The sequence below is a fragment of the Geotrypetes seraphini genome, chromosome 1 (assembly GCF_902459505.1).
Source record: "Geotrypetes seraphini chromosome 1, aGeoSer1.1, whole genome shotgun sequence".
Taxonomy (NCBI): Eukaryota; Metazoa; Chordata; class Amphibia; order Gymnophiona; family Dermophiidae; genus Geotrypetes; species Geotrypetes seraphini.
In genome coordinates, this window is record NC_047084.1 from 49,199,670 (window position 1) to 49,214,364 (window position 14,695).

The following is a 14,695-nucleotide window of genomic DNA, read 5'->3' on the forward strand; positions in this document are numbered from 1 at the left end:
CATTTCTAAAAGGAATCAAAGCCAATAGCTCTGGTGTTTCCTGCACTTTGCCAATGGAAGGAGGGAGGGAAGTTGCTGTTGACCCTCGAGGGACAATCATGGTGATATCCTGCCTGTCTGGGAGAGCATAGCATATTATCTTATAAAGCATTTGGAGTTTTCTAGCTTTTGTTCCATCAATTATATTGGCTGTTCACTCACACACATACTCAGGAAGGAAAGCTGAGCCGACAAGAGAGAGAGAATTATGAGGCTGGAATAATCATCTTACAGGTACTGTAAAAGCTTGACAGAAATTTGCTATACAATGGGATGAAATATAGCTGAGGCATTTGAGAGTTTTCAACTTTCCAAAAGGTGCCCTTATTCTCTTAAGTGAATTTATTCAAAAACTAAGAGGTCAATATTTAAAGCAATTTAACCAACAAAAAATAGCTCATGGCCAGTTAAATCACTTCTTTAATAATAATAATTTTATTTCTTATATACCGCTATACCATAAGTTCAAAGCGGTTTACAATGAGAATCGTGCAGTGAGAGAATGCAGTGATTACAGCAAGAGACATATGTTTACAACAAAATACATGTTTGGAACAGGGCTTTCCAGAGGCACTTAACTGGTTAGTGCCGCTGAAAATGTCCCATTAGCGCTTACCTCAAAACTAGCTATTTTGAGGGGCATTCCTGGGGTAGAGTCAACACTTGGTCAGTTAAGTGCTGATATCTAGTATTTAATCAGCCAGGGCAACTGCATAAAATTCAGTCCTATATTTATGTGATGCCCCATAGCTGGTTAAAACCAGCTATGCTTTAGCCGGTTCTGCAAACTCAGAAATAGGCCAGCAGTGAATTTCTGGGCATAATGCTGGTGATGGTCAGCATAAACACTGAGCTCCACCGGCTGAATATTGATCCCTATGTGTTAAAAAGGTGCTAGAAAAAGGGGTGCCCTATTTCAGCCAGACTCTTTTCATCCTCCAAACAGAAGCCTGGGACTGAGGTAAAAGATGCTGGCGTAAAGTTAGTGGATAATCTGCACTTTTCAGAGTTGCTAGAAATCTGAAGATGGGGGTTAGGAATAGGTCCACTGTTCTGGCAATACTTTCATTTTTCCACAGGACAAGGATGCTATTTTCCACATATCCTTCCTTTGAAGCCTCCGTTATGAGATCTCTGTGGGCTTTTTGGAGATTGGAAGTAGTTACATTGGACAGTGTGTAACTGGGAAGTTATATTCTCTGTTAAAATTTATTTTTTCCTTTTCCTGGTCCCTTTTCTCATACTGTAGACTTTAAAGTACAGAGTTATTTTCTCTTCTACTTTTTTTTCTTTTCTGTTTGCATAGCTATTCAGATATACTGAGTTGCTTGTACAACTATTGCAGAAGGATGTCAATCACATCTTTCAGCTCCTCTTTCTTCACCAGTAGAATAAAGTGCCCTCTTCAATTTGTACCAAAGCAATCACACGCTACTGTGAGAAAAGAAATCAGGAGGGGCACAGGGAACTTCCCTAAGAGCACCATATATTTCTGTTCTGCTCTGTAACTCATGAACTTACAACACAGGTGTACCAATGAAGTGGTACGCACAACAACCAGTTTTTGGATACAATCAGTTTATTGATGTTTTTATATATGATTTTATGACTTTTATTGAATAAATTCCTGCACCTTGTACATTTTCTGCAGTTTTGTTTTGGCTTTTTGTATCAATGAACCAAGCAGCTGTGTGCAACTAGCCCTAACATATAAGGGCTCCAAAATTCAACAAATTAATTGCTTTATTTGCAATTTATCTGTACATTTTTATCCAACTAACAGGAGAAAAACTCCATTTTGGGACTATAGATTTGTCCGAGACAGAAAGCAGGTGCACTGAAATACTGACAGGGCAAGCCGTACAGACTCCTATGCTTCTAACAGAAAGTAGATTATCAAAGTAAGAACCTAATCTTCCATTCTTATGTAAAGACATAGGAGTCTGAACTTTAGGTGACATACCAAAGCAGTGTCAGATGAGTCTACCCGTAAAACCAAGGTCCAAAAGCAATGAACTCTCATGCTGTCACGTCTACTCTGTAGAACTTTGTAAAGCAGTCTATCTCAAGCTGTGTGCCAAGGCACACTAGTGTGCTTCCTGAGATTCCAAGTGTGCCACAGCACACTAAGGAGGAAGAGAGGTGTCTGCTAGCTGACTTCCCTAAGCGGTACTGCGCCAGCACTGACTGATTCACCGAAGGCCTGCATGTTTCCCCCTTCTCTCTAGCATCCTCCGGCTTCCCCCTTGGTCTCCTGGTCTCACCTTTAAAGCTAATTACAGCAGCCTGCAGAGGATCGCCAGTAGGTAAAATGATTTTATTTTCAATATAATGATTGAAATATGTCAGTTTTGAGAATTTATATCTGCTGTCTATATTGTGTGTATATGAAAAATGAATGGAAAAAATTGCATTTCAATTAGTAAAGGGGATGGGATCTGGGGCAGAGCTTGGGTAGGCCTAGGGAGGTCTGTGGTTGGGGTACTCAATTGAAATTTGTTAGACTTAGGGGGTACTTAGCTTGAAGTGGTTGCCTACAGCTGTGTTTCTCAATCAGCTGGCGCCAGTGCCTCTCCTTTTCTCCAGCCCTCTTCCCTGCTGGCACTCCCTACTGTCATCTCAGGGCCCATCTGGAGGGCCTCTGCACATGCGCGGATATCGACATGATGATGTCACGCATCTGCGTGATGTCATCATGGCAACATCTGCGCACTTCTGGGTGACTCAAGCTGTGGCCACTACCTTTAGTGTGCCTCGGCTCGAGAAAGTTTGAGAGACACAATTGTAAACATATAAAGAGTAGACCAAGTAGCAGCTCTACAATTATCCTTGGGTGGAACTGCCCGGGCTTCTGTCCATGAAGACGCCACACTTCTGGATGAATGAGCTTTGATAGATAAAGGTGGCTGTTTGCCACAGCCTACATACGTTAGGGTGGTCCAAGGTAAGAACATAAGCAGTGCTTCTGCTGGGTCAGACCAGAGGTCCATCGTGCACAGCAGTCCGCTCACGCGGCGGCCCATCAGGTCCAGGACCTGTATAGTAATCCTCTCTCTATACCCTTCTATCCCCTTTTCCATCAGGAAATCATCTAATCCCTTCTTGAACCCCAATAACGTACTCTGTCCTATCACATCCTCTGGAAGCGCATTCCAGGTGTCCACCACCCTTTGAGTGAAGAAGAACTTCCTAGCATTAGTTCTAAATCTGTCCCCTCTTAATTTTTCCGAATACCCTCTCGTTCTTGTAGGTTTTTGAAAGTTTGAAGAATCTGTTCCTCTCCACTTTCTCTATGTCCTTCATGATCTTGTAAGTCTCTATCATGTCCCCTCTAAGCCTCCTCTTTTCCAGGGAAAAAAACACCAGTTTCTCTAATTTTTCAGCATATGAAAGGTTTTCCATACCTTTTATCAATCATGTCGCTCTTTTCTGAACCCTCTTGAGTATCGCCATATCCTTCTTAAGGTATGGCAACCAATATTGGACGCAGTACTCCAGATGCGGGCGTATGCAAACCCCCCCCAAAAAAAAAACCCAACCAAACAAACAAAAAAAAAACCCCACAAAAAACCTGTCAAATCATGTCTCCGCTTATTTTTGTCCACTTGGTATATCTTACTCATGTGTCATATGTCAGCTTGATTAGATAATATTTAGATGTCACCCCAGCATGCACTGTTTGCTTGTGTATAATTAGTTTCAAACTGACTGTTGTTAATGATGCAGCAGAACGAGGGATAAGCCTCACTGAAAAATACAATGATACTTTGACAAAAGATGAAAAACAGAAGCAATTTGTTCTTCGGCTAGTGGCCAGCCACCGAATGAAGTTTCCTTCTGCATCAAAGACAGCTCTTATGTCACAGACTGTTATTTGTTGAGTGCACAAGAATTATACTGCTAAGCTTAGTGGTAATTAAAAAAAAACAAACAAAAAAACTTCAGCAAGGGAGCTACCACCCACTTGAATAATATCTGAGCCTCTAGACATAACAGAGCACTCTAGGTACCTCCCTGTCTATTCACATAAGCTATTGCGGTGGCATTCTCTGAGAACACTCCAACTGCCTTGCCTTCTAGACAGTTCTCAAATGTCCTTAAGGCTAGTTGAATGGCTAGCAGTGCCAGACAATTTATGGACCATTTTCTCTGTTGGACAGTCCACTGATGACCATCGCAATTGTGCTCCCCAACCGAACAGGGTGGCATCATTCGTTAGGATTACCCAAGAGGAGATTTAGAAACATGATGGCAGATAAAGGTCAAATGGCTCATCCAGTCTGCCCATCCGCAGTAACCATTATCTCTTTCTCTCTCTAAGAGATCCCACTTGACTATCCCAGGCTTTCCTGAAATTAGACACAGTCTCTGTCTCTACCACCTCTACCGGGAGACTGTCCACGCATCTATCACCCTTTCTGTAAAAAAGTATTTCTTTAGATTACTCCTTAGCCTATCACCTCTTAACTTCATCCTATGCCCTCTCATTCCAGTGCATTCTTTCAAAATGAAAGCGAATGGACTCATGCGCATTTACATCACGTAGGCATTTAAACATCTCTATCATTTCTCCCCTCTCTCGCCTATCCTCCAAAGTATACAGACTGAGATATTTAAGTCTGTTCCCGTTCGCCTTATGACGAAGACCACATACCATTTTAGTAGCCTTCCTCTGGACAGACTCCATTCTTTTTATATCTCCATCCCTTTTATATGCCCTTCAAGAGTCCTCTCGGAGCCACCAGCACAAGCTGTTCCTCGCTTCCCCAGTCCAGAGAAGATGCAGCTGTAGGGAGTGTTGCTGCAGAGACAACCAGGAAAGGAGGGCGTTCTGGAGGGGATGCATATGTGCTCTTGCCCAGGGAACCACCTCCAGGGTGGCCAACATCAAGTCCAGCACCAGGAGGCAATGCCAGGCAGCGATGATTGGCATCACTTAGAGATCCATAATCAGCTTTCAGAGTTTCCGTTTGTGTGGCTCGGGAAGAAAAATACAACCTTTTGCCATGTTGAAGCAGATTCCCAAATACTCCAACCATTGGGTCAGCTCTAGATAACTCTTCTTGAAGATGACTATCCAGCCCAGGTCCTGCTGACTCCCCTTCTGACCTTCTGATTAGCTAATTATCCAGATATGGATGCACCTGTATCTCAAGTCTGCGGAGATGTGCTACGCCTACCACCATCACCTTGGTGAAGGTGCACGGGACTGTTGCCAACCTGAAAAAAAGAGCCATAAATTGGAAATATGCTGCTGGAGGACATGGAATCTCAATTATTTCCTGTGAGCCAGAAAAATGGGAATATGCAAGTACACCTCCATCAGATCTAAGGAGGCTACGAATTCCCCCACAATGTCTACCTGAACTGTTTTCATGCAGAAGTGCGATACCTTAACAGCTGCATTCACAGACTTTAGGTCTATAATCGGTCTCCAGTCTTTGGTGCCTATGGGTACTATGAAGTATATGGAGTATCTGCCAGAGTCTGATTCTTCATCGGGGACTAGTTGTATTTCTTATACCGCTTAATCAGAAATACAAAGCAGTGTACAATAAAAACATATACAATGTACAATAGTTCAATTTAAATATTAAAACAAAATACATGCCATTACTGGAGGACATTATGTAACAAACAGGATTCATTGGACAAACAAAAGGGAAAGAGAGAAGAACTACAATATGTAAAGAAAAGAACCAATAAAGGAAAAAACGATGGTGAATGGGGAACAACTGAACGCAACAGAGATTTTGCCCTTATGAGGGCAGTTATAAATCAAAAGCACCTAAGGAAGTTTCTTCCCGTATGTAGTTGGGGATAGAGTTCCAAAGGGAGGGTATGGCTACAGAGAAGTTATTGGATCTCAGAGTGTTTATATGTTTTAAGGATGGAATATTTAGAAGGTTTTGTGCTACAGAAGAGATCTGGAGGAGTTATATGGAATAAGAAGTTTATCGATAAATTCTGGTTGATTACTTAGACGGGTTTTAAATGTTAGAAGAAGGATTTTGTAACTGATTTGGTGTTCGATGGGTAACCAGTGCGCCTTGTGCAGAAGGGGAGAGACGTGGTCATATTTCTTTGCGTTAAAGATGATTTTTACTGCTGTATTCTGCAGAACCTGCAGTCTCCTTATTTCTTTTTTTGTTATGCCTTTGAAGAGGGCATTACAATAGTCAATGCATGAAATAACTAAGGAGTGGATTAAGATGTTCATGGAGGCTTCATCCAAAAGTTTGGAGAGCGATCTAATAATTCTTAGTCGATGAAAAAAGCGCTGCACCATGGTACTAATATGTAAGTGATAAGAAAATTCGCTGTCTAAAGTGACCCCTAACAATTTTAGAGAAGATACGGTTTTAATGGGCAAAGCATTAAATTCCAACAGGGCCTGTAAACCTAATCCTTCTTTAAAAGGGAAGATCATAACTTTTGATTTGTCAATGTTTAGCAACAGAAATATTTGAATCCAGCCAAAATTTGATTTTTTTTGAGTTTTTGGTTAATTATCGCTACCTCGCCTAGGTTATTCAAATCAATGGGATGGATAAGCTGTACATTGTCAGCATAAGCAAACATCATAAAGCCGACTGATTGACCCAGAGTTAAGAGAGGTGCCATGAAAATATTGAAAAGTAAAGGTGAAAGTATAGAACCCTGTGGGTTACCATGTTTGGCCATGAAAGTTTTAGAGGATGTTGCTTTGAAAGCAACCTTAGATGTACATTCTGAAAAGAAGGATGAAAACCAGTTCAAGACTTGGTCAATGATACCAATTGCATGAAGACGAGCTAGGAGAAGTTTGTGATCAACTGTGTCAAAGGCTGAGGAAAGATCCAGGGAGCTAAGCAGAACAGACTGATGATGATCGAGATGGTAAAGGATTTTAGTGGTCAAGCCGATGAGCGAGAGTTCAGTGGAGTGGTGTTTACGGAATCTTGTTTGATTTGAGTGTAATGCATTGGATTTTTCAATAAAGCCAGTAACTTGATGAAAAAACAGTTTTTCATTAAGCTTGGATAAAAAAGGAACATTAGTTATGGGCCGGTAGTTAAAAACCTTTAAAGACTTTGTGATCTTTAACTATTGGGTAGATGATAGATTTTTTCCATGCGTTGGGTACGGATCCAGAGGCCAAGCTTGTCCTAACCAGGTCTGAAATACCTGGACCAAAAGTTGAAAAGAAGCGTTTCAAGAGGAAAGGAGGAATGATTTCAGACCTGGTTCCCTTGGTGTTTAGCAAGTTCAGACATCTATGAATGTCTTGAAAGGAAGGCAGGGTAAAACGTGAACATTTTGAAAACGGAAGGATCTGCAATTCATTACCGTCAGCGGCTGACAAGATAGTATTGGGGCTACCATTCTTTCTCTGCAGGATTAATTCTCTAATTTTCCAAATTTTATTACTAAGGTAAGTGGCTAAGGATAGGGCTAAAGGAGTTTGGTTATTGTCCTTGGTTTCATTATTTTTTTATGTTAATGCCTTCGTGCTGGTCTATAGGGCTGATGTGTTCTTGGCCTTTTTAATTTGTCCAGAGTAGTATTCCTTTTTGGTTTTAAAGATTTTGGATTTGCAATAGCTGGACTGTTCTTTAAATTTGTGTAAATTTTTTAAAGTTTTATCGTGACGCCATTTTCTCTCCAAAGAACGTAATTGTTTTTTGATCTAATAGCCTTTGCAGCATCACTCGGACCCTGGCCTCTTTTTTCCGGCCATCAAATCCACAAACAGATCTGGGCAGGGGGGGGGGGGCGATAGAACTCGATACTGTAGTCCTCTTGGATAAGGTCTAGAACCTAGCGGTCCAAGAAAATGTGCTCCTATGCCTCCCAGAACACCGATAGTCTCTCGCCAATGTGTGGTTGCTGCCCTGGCATCATTGAGTCTTCCTGGAGGCAGTGTTGCCATAACACCCTGGGGGTTGCTGGCATCTAGAGTTTCCAAATCTCTATCTGGATCCCTGATAAGATCTCTGAGAAGAGAAGCAGGAATATTGTGAGGGATTGCCTCTACCTCTCCCGGTGGGTTGGCAAAGTCTGCTGTCTGGTGGAGACTTAGGCTAGTGATCCGCCACACTGGCCATGAAGTCATCTAAGTCTTTTACAAATACCATCTGCCCTTAAAGGGCAGCCTGCTTAAAGTGGCCTTGGAGGCTGATTTGTCCATCCATTACCTGATCCAGAGCATCCATCATGTGGAAATAGTGTATGCTAACACTTTGTTCATGATTCCTATGATATCATTATTGAACATCCACCATCCTACAACACCAGCTGGAGGAACATGTCCGCCTCCACCACAACCTGATGTGGCAGGCACATGCCACAAATGAAGCTGCCATGGCAGCCTTGATCCCCAAGGTTAGCATTTCAAACTGCCTCTTAAGGAACACGGCCACCTTGTGAATAGAGAATGACACGGGGAAAAAAATCTGTCCCCGTCAATGCCCCGTCCATGGACCTCCATCCCCTTCACCATCCCGTCCATCCCTTTCAACCCCCCCCCAATCCTCGCAGCATCCACCCTTCCTTCTCGCCACCTCACTGCCCTTTGGCACCCCTTGCACGGTCCATGCATCTCCCTCCCTCTCCCATACCTTCGTGGCACATTTTAAGGTTTGAATAGCTTGTTAAAAGCTGAAATGTTTGTGCAGTTGTGTGCGTGTGTGGGCGATAGCTTTTCATCCGACGCAACTGGAAGTTGCGGCTTTCAACAAGTCTCAAACCTTAAAATGCACCGCAAAGGTAAGAGGAAGGGAGGGAGGGAGATAGATTCGGGTAGGTAGGAAGGAGGGAGGGGGGCCATACATGATCTGTGACCGCGCGTGTTCCCTCCCTTAACTGCGGGGACAAGGCCATTCACTGCTCCACGGGGCGGTGGATGGCCTTGTCCCTGTACCTGCGGTGAGCACCTTTTCCCCCCTCCACCATTTTGGTGGGTTACCCGCGGCTACCCACGGGTAACATCCACCGTGTCATTCTCTACTTGCGATCTTGTGCTTCTTTTAACATCATGCATAAGAACATAAGAACATAAGAAATGCCTCTGCTGGGTCAGACCCAAGGTCCATCGTGCCCAGCAGTCCGCTCACGCGGTGGCCCAGCAGGTCCAGGACCTGTGCAGTAATCTTCTATCTATACCCCTCTATCCTCTTTTCCAGTAGGAATTTGTCTAATCCTTTCTTGAACTCCAGTACCGTACTCTGCCCAATCACGTCCTCTGGAAGCGCATTCCAGGTGTACACCACACGTTGGGTAAAAAAGAACTTCCTAGTATTTGTTTTGAATCTGTCTCCTATCAACTTTTCCGAGTGCCCTCTTGTTCTTTTATTATTCGAAAGTTTGAAGAATCTGTCCCTCTCTACTCTCTCTATGCCTTTCATGATCTTATAAGTCTCTATCATATCCCCTCTAAGTCTCCTCTTCTCCAGGGAAAAGAGATCCAGCTTCTCCAATCTTTCAGCATATGACAGGTTTTCCATACCTTTTATCAGACGCGTCGCTCTCCTCTGAACCCTCTCGACTAACGCCATATCCTTCTTAAGGTACGGCGACCAATATTGGATGCAGTACTTCAAATATGTTAAAGGGAAGCAGCCAGCTAGAGAGGAAGTGGGACTGCCAGACCGACGGAGACATTGTGGAATCAACCTTCAGCTGGCTAAACAGCTGCTGAAATTCAGGAACCATAAGATAAAGCTTAGACATGGTTTTGGCCACTCTTAGGGAGCCCTCTGGAGACTTCCAATGCTCTGTGACTAGAAAGGTGATATCTGGTAGTCTGAGTATATGAGCCATTCATGATTGATGGCTGTTGAGGTTCCAGCTTTATCCATAACATGTGGTATAGAAGCAGACTTGAAAAGCCGGTGCACAGATGGATCTTTTCGCTGGTCAAGAGCCGCTATCGCCTCCTGACTTCTGGTCCCTGCAAGGGAACCGAAATCCCCTATGGAGGAAGTTGCACCTTGGGACAGTAAAAGCATGGAGTCTGACCTCCATTCCTCCTAGTCCTGTTCCTTCTGGTAACATAGTAGGAGCTGGGTCCCTCAGCAGCGAGTAGGTTTCATAGAGCAAGAACACTCCTTGATCCAAAGCTGGCACACCCAAAGGAAGGACAGAGCATTATGGACCCGTGAGAAGATTTTCACAAGAGAAATCGGTGGCTCCATAGACCCCCTGTAGGACTTTAGACTTGCTTCTTTTGGACTCCGCAGCATCCATGCACTTCTGTTTCATGCCTTTAGTGATTGTGGGGTCCGGGAGGGGTTACGTTGGTTCCTCAGCCATGGAGGAGGCTAAGTTTGAGGCTCCAGCCTCTCCCTCACACTTACCATGGCACGCGGACGCTCCTCGGCTGACCATCCAGCACAAAACTGGCATGTTATAAGGACAGAACAGCCTGAAGAGTCCATCCCAGTCGATTTTGAACCAAATCAAGGGGTTTTGAGGAAGATAGAAGCTTTTTAAAAAAGATTGTTTAAAATCCAAGAAGGCTGCCACCAGAGATTTAGTGCCAAAATTAGCCTATGGGGGATCCTCTGAAGTTCAAAAAATTCAGGGAAGGAGGTTTTGGAGAAGAGGAACACTATCTCTAGCCCCAGAAACCCTGAAAAATGACATTTTCAGACCCTCCCCCAATTTTCCCCATAGGGAAAAATGAGTTGTACTCACTCTGCTATGCTGGTGCCTACCTATGTCAGCCTGCACTGGTGCCTACCTATGCTGGTGCCTACCTATGTCAGCCTATGTTTACTGCAGCCTGACTGAATGGAGAAGACTTTCTGCCTCAGAACTGTTCTAGAAGTGATCCAGAACTGGAGATCTTTGGGCTGCCAGTTGGTCCAGCACAGATTGTGAACTAAACCCCCACAAATCCTCACGGTGCAACAGGGGGAGACAAAAATGCAGCCAGCTCCCTGAAACCCCAAGGGATTAACACAGGGGTTCCACAGCCTACACTCAAGCCTCTAATAAATGAGAAGGTGAGCTAGCTCCCAGGGGAATGGATCCTGAGTTTCGAGCATGCACAAAGCAAGTCAACTCAGCAGGTACACCCAGAGATTGCACTGCGAGTTACATACCGCCCTTGCAGAGTCTGCGTCTTCTCCCAGGCAGAGTTGCTCCACATGGGGGACCTCTGGGCACTAAAGCCTCATGAATCAGATTAAAAAAAAGCTTGCAGAAGGAAAAACTTGAGGACACTATACTCCACTGATGAAGGTGGAGGAGCTGAAAGATGTGATTGACATTCTTCTGCTAGCAACTCGCGACCAGGGGATATTCACCTAGAGTACAGACTCCTATGTCTTTGCAACAGAATTAAGAAGTTATTTTTATTTCTTATATATCGCTTATATCCTAAGCAGTTGGACACTAAATATTAATCAGGTACTCTAAGTACTTTCCCTATTTGTCTTGGCAGGCTCAAAATCTAACTATGGTACCTGGGGCAATGGAGGGTTTGGTGACTTGCCCAAGGTCAGAAGAAGCGGTGATGAGATTAAATCCACAACCTCAGGGTACTGAGGCAGCAGTTCTAACCACTAGGCCACTCTCTTGTTTATATCCACTTTGAAAATGAAGGAAGATAAAAAATAGTGGCCTCAACTGGCAGCAATTATGTAGCTAGATTTGTAAAACAGGACACCTAGGCATGGAATGGTGTCAGTTAAATGTGGAAGTTGCAAAATTGCCACCAACACTTACAAGCTGAAGCTATCAAGAACATGCCATTCATTTTATCAATGTGTATACTTAGAAAATGGCTGCACTTGCATTTCTGCATGTCCGTATACATTACAAAACACTTCACCTTCAACAGAGCCCATGTAATATACCACCAGAATCAAGTACATCCCAACTTAGAAATCTCAATTCTGATTGACATTCTGTGTAAAATTCAGCTTTAGTTTAGTTTTTAATTCTATATTCTATGCCTATGGAAAACAGCTAATTGGTACTAACCTTTGTCAACTTTTCAGGGAGGTAGGCTGTATTAGAATGTTTGTCTGTAAATGAAATGTCTAAACTGATGTTTGCAAAATTGCTAATTACATTAGGAAAATTACCAACCATTATGTTATTATCTTCAGAAGTATAAAAGTTAACTACTGATTAAAATATAGAATCTGTGTTTCCTAACACCAAGGTGTGAATTATACAGAGTGTCTTATGCACATGTTAACCTTGTGTACAGAAGTCCTGCACACGTATAGTTTTAAGTACTTGTTGGTACAAAATTCTAGAAACCATACTGATCCCAGAGAAACAAGATTCAAATTAGTTGTAATACTCTTTTCTTAGGCCAATGTGAGGATCATCAGATAATGATCATGAGAAGATGTACAGTATATGACCAATGGAGTGTATCACAACTTCCCAAGTATAAAGGTGTGTACCACAAATGAACTACCACAACTCCTTGCTCACATTAACAAGTCACTATATCAAACACAAGTAGGTGTTCTCTATCCCTTTCACAGTAATAAAACAAATGGAAAACAATCTCTTCTGAAACAAGAGCACAAAAACATACCTATTTGCATCTGCACATTTCACTAGTATTGTTTCCACCACTGGTTTCAGAAGTCGCTGAAGTTTTGACCGTTCTGCCAAATTATGGCAAGGAGTATATGCCAGCATAGCTCGTAACGTTTTCTGTATGACAGAAAGTATGCAAAAAAATGTTAACTTAAACTCCCCCACAAATTAAAACACCTGTGCCATCAATTCCAAAACAAAGCAGACTGCCTTCACCCACAATAACCATAATTATAATCTTAATTCCAAACAACTCATGAGCCATGCAAATGGCCTAATATTTGGAGATGCTTGGTCTTGTGGAGATTTCTGTGTGTTATTCTAAAGGATATTCACAGACTGGTTCATCCTATCCTGCTGAAATGGAATATTGTTAGTAACTTGAGTATCAAGCTTCTGTAAAACCAACAAAGAAGCAAATATTTTATGAACTGGGATTACTTACCAAAGCAGCGACATAGACTTTGTAGACTGGGTCAGCGCAAACCATAGATAGCACACTGCAGCAGTATTCCACAACAATGTCTCCTGAGATATTGGTCTGAATTGACCCACTAGCAGCAGGCACTGCTCCAGCATTGGTGGTGCTGCCACCACTGCTTCCAGACCCTCCAGTGCTTTCACCATTGGCCAACAGTAGAGCACCACTAACATCATGGGAAAGACGCCTAAGTGCCATCTCTCGTATATTCCAGTTGCGAGAAAACAAACAGCTTACCAACTCCATTTCAAATACCTTTTCAAAAAGAAGTGGAAAAACATAAACCAAGAGTTGTAATCATGGGCAACACCTAAGGAAAAAAATAAAGGAATGCAGAATACGTATACTCTCCTGGAGATGACCTAGCCATTTGGGGTTTTGGGATTACCACAAAATATGCACAAACAGATTAGCACATGATGGCTAAAGGGGTAAGGGTAATGGGATTTGATATACTGCCTTACTATGGTACACTACAACCAAAGTGGTTTACATTTATTATATGCAAGTACTTTCACTATTCCTAGAGGGCTTAAAATCAAAGTTTTTGTAGCTGGGATAATGGAAGGTTAAGTGACTTGCCCAGTCACAAGGAACTGCAGTGGGAATCAAACCCAGTTCCCCAGGTTCTCTGCCTATGGCACTAACTGTTAGGCTACTCCTCCACTAAACAGAAGAAATTTACTTCCTGCAAGTTCTTTATGGTAATCCTGAAAACCCAATTAGCTAGGTGCGTCTCCAGGAGAGGGGCTGAGAAGCCCCACCATAAGCTCTAATAGCCTCTTTCACCTTACCTTTGAACCATGCCAGCTGTCATTTGGCTTTTCTTCCAGATCTTTTAATACACAGAATAAATCTGGTCTTGCTTCCAAAATGGAAATATCCATACAAATGTTAGGAGTTTAAACAAAGCATCTGCTCCTTTTAGCTTTTTATTTTTTAAACCATCTTCATTTTAACATAGTTGCCCTTTTAAAAGATAAATGCTGACATAGTAGCTTTCCTTAGTGTCTTCACTCCACTTCACTCCACAGTTATTAATTCAAATTTGATCATATGATCAATACTGCCAAGTGGACCCAATACCATTATTTCTCACATCAAGTCCTACCTTCTTCTAAGGACTACTTCTAGTACAAAAGGCATACGAGTCTTGAAACAATGGGCTATTCTCCTCTAGTTGTGAGTGGTATAAATGGCATCATCTACATTTTTCTCTCTCTTGGCTCTGCCTCCCGCATCACTGGGCAGTGCTCTAGCTCCTCAGTTTTTCCTTCTACCCACGAGTTGAATGGTGTCTTTCAGATCTGCTCTGATCTTACTTTATTATTTTGGAGATTTTTAATCTAGATTTGGAGGCTTTTTGGTGCACCAGAGGTCCTCAGTGTTACTGGGGCAGCTCTGCCAGGGAGAAGACAGACTCTCTTAGCAGCAGTCTGTAGTTGGGAAGGCAACCTTTTTTTAAGGGCACCTACCTGGCTGGCCTGTATTAAGACTTTCAGTGGCTAGGGGACTGCTCATCTGGTAGCAAGGCTTGCTCCCAGCTGGTACTGGAGCTTAAGCGCAGGCTGTGTGGTCCTGTGTCATTTCTGAGGGATCTATCGGGTGCTGGCTGTGTTTTCCCCCACC

General features: G+C 42.9%; 1 protein-coding gene across 1 annotated transcript in view; it reads right to left on the bottom strand.

The window, feature by feature from the left end:
* MAP3K1 (mitogen-activated protein kinase kinase kinase 1) overlaps positions 1-14,695 on the bottom strand; it is a 212,254-nt gene that overhangs the window by 103,325 nt on the left and 94,234 nt on the right. Inside the window, exons 8-9 of the mRNA XM_033957630.1 lie at positions 13,031-13,321; positions 12,581-12,702 (exon numbers count right to left, since the gene is read on the bottom strand). Coding sequence (XP_033813521.1) covers positions 12,581-12,702; positions 13,031-13,321 — 413 coding nt within the window. The remainder of the gene's footprint in view (positions 1-12,580; positions 12,703-13,030; positions 13,322-14,695) is intronic.